At 39.9% G+C, this 2,436-nt stretch overlaps 1 protein-coding gene across 1 annotated transcript; it reads left to right on the forward strand.

Moving 5' to 3' along the window:
• Positions 1-1,231: 1,231 nt before the first annotated feature.
• LOC137727480 (uncharacterized) lies at positions 1,232-2,054 on the forward strand. The gene is made up of 2 exons (XM_068466334.2): positions 1,232-1,697; positions 1,816-2,054. The coding sequence occupies exons 1-2, from the start codon at positions 1,232-1,234 to the stop codon at positions 2,052-2,054; spliced, it is 705 nt and encodes a 234-aa protein (XP_068322435.2).
• The last annotated feature ends 382 nt before the right edge of the window (positions 2,055-2,436 follow it).

The raw sequence follows: 2,436 nt of genomic DNA on the forward strand, positions 1-2,436 counted from the left end.
ACACTTTAATACTTTTGTTAGCCTTTCCGTCAGGGGCTCTGCTAACTGATGGTGAGGCACTCCACTGGTGGATTATTGTGCAAAAGCGTGGCATAGTAGGCAGCACGTGGACATATAAAATAATTTTAAAAATTTAAAGGGTAAATTACACTTTACCCCCTGGGATCGATTTCAATTCCTTACAACATCTTTAAAACATTTCAATTTCATACCTCACGTCCTACTTTATTTCAATTTCATACCTCACATCCTATTTTATTTCAATTTCATACATCCGTTAGAAAATCTGTTAAGTAAACCATTAAGTGATGATGTGGCAAATAAGGGGTCCACATTTGTGCTAATGTGGCTACCACATTTGTGACACGTGGCTAAACACTTAATAAAAAAATTTAAATTAATTAATTAAAGAAAAGCAAAAAAAAAAAAAAAAAAAAGGCCAAAACCCAGTTCGTCTTCCCCACCCCTTCTCTCCACCTGAGCACACCCCCAACCTAAATCAAACATGCCTTTTCTCCCGTCACAAACCCCGTCCCCCAATTTTCCTCCAAAACCATCATCTCCTCGTCTCCTCCCACTGCAACATCTAGTCCGTCAGCAAAACCCCAAACCCCAAAAAATCTAGTCACAGGCTTTTCTCCAACCCAGATTCTCCAGCCTCTCCGTACGCCACTCCGATGGTCGTGATCACTAGCGAAAGACACCTACCGAGTCTTATCAACCTTCACGGGCTCAGTCTCAACTCGGATTGGCTCTGATTCTGTTCTGGTCAGCACCGACCCATTAGGAATGAAAAACTCCAAAAGGTCGACGGGTATTTAGGAGGGAGGTGATTAGGAGTATGTGATTCCATTGGAGAGAACTATTGAAAGTCAAGAGTGGGTATTTAGAACTATTGGTTAGGTTATTTATTAGGGTATAGTTGTCACCTTACTTCTAGTCATATCTTGTAAAGATATTGTATCTTCTTTCCCATACTTATAGGGTGGATATAGCTTTTTAACTTTACCCCTCACCTTACTTTCAGCTCCTTATTTTGTGGAGCTCCCATGTAGGAGTGTTTCAAGGGTAATCAGTGCGTTGATCACTCCTTGCCCTATATCTTGTATCTTTGTGTGGTTGTTTCCTTATAAATAATAATACAAACAAACACTTAAAGTTTAACATGGTATCAAAGCAGGAATAACCTGTCTCTGTGATACTTGTTGCTCTGTTCTTCAAGCATTCTTTGATGGCTGACAGAAATCTTATTCTCGAGTCCGATGTTGATAGCTCACTTGGAGCTGGTCACCAACATCAACCGGAGATTGATGTAAATCCAAATCAAAGGTTGAGTTTTGTGCTTCTAAATGAGTTCAACTACTTACCATGGTCGAGGGCAGTTTCACTTACCCTAGGAGGAAGATCAAAGCTAAGGTTCATAAATGGAAGTATTGAAGCTCATGATACTTCATCTTCCACTTATGAATCTTGGCTCAATAAAGATCAGTTGGTCATGTCCTGGCTCCTCAACTCCATGGAGCGTAAGATAGCTGAAATATTCAGTTACTCTGAGTCATCTCTCCAGCCATGGAAGTCCGTGCAAGAAATGTATGGAAATCAAAACAATGCAGCCCGTGTGTTTCAGCTTAAAAGGGATATCGGGAGCAAGCAACAAGATGGAAAACCTTTCATTCAGCTTCTTAGAAGTCTTAAAGGTATGTGGAATGAATTGTAGGTATATCGTCCACATATAACGGACTTAACCCTACTTCTTAAAAGGGTTGAATAAGACAAAATTTTCCAGCTTTTCTCAAGTATGGGGCCGGAATATAGCCACATTTCTCATGAATTCGGAACTTCCTACATTTGCCAATGTTTGTGCAATAATTCAAAGGGAAGAATTGAGGAAAAAAGTTATGAACACTGGTACCACGATGACTGCCTCAGAAGCTAGGGCTTACTTTTCCAATGATAAGAAATACTTCTCCAGTGATAAGAAGTACAAGGGAAGAAATCCTTATCTCAAATGCAAACATTGTGATGCCACTGGACATGTGAGGGATCATTGCTAGATTCTTCACCCTAAGCTCAAACCAGACTTCATGAAAAATGAGAGGCTTATTCAGAAGAAGCCTCAGTTTTCCAGTTACAAAGCTATCATGTCTCATCCATTTCAACTAGAAGCTAAGATGATCTACTAAATTTTACCTCCAATCCCACCACACTCAAAAATGAGTTCGTTGCGTACCTTCAAATGAAGAAAGAAGTCTCTAGGAATGATGAAGCTACTACCTCAGGAAATGGCAACTCAACTGCTTTGCTGGGAAAGTTTGTAGACTTTTTGGCTGACTCGAAAAAGCTCACGTAGGACAACATGCAAGGTATATTGACAGCATTCAAAACTACTTTAAATATAAATCAATTGCATGATTTGTGGGTCATAGATTCCGGTGC

The sequence above is a fragment of the Pyrus communis genome, chromosome 10, assembly GCF_041283825.1.
Source record: "Pyrus communis isolate YQ-2024b chromosome 10, ASM4128382v1, whole genome shotgun sequence".
Taxonomy (NCBI): Eukaryota; Viridiplantae; Streptophyta; class Magnoliopsida; order Rosales; family Rosaceae; genus Pyrus; species Pyrus communis.

Bases quoted from the DNA above. Each gene is read 5' to 3' on its own strand.
- LOC137727480 (XM_068466334.2), top strand. From the start codon at position 1,232: ATGGCTGACAGAAATCTTATTCTCGAGTCCGATGTTGATAGCTCACTT. The intron at 1,698-1,815 runs GTATGTGGAATG...GCCGGAATATAG, and splicing joins GCTTCTTAGAAGTCTTAAAG to CCACATTTCTCATGAATTCG.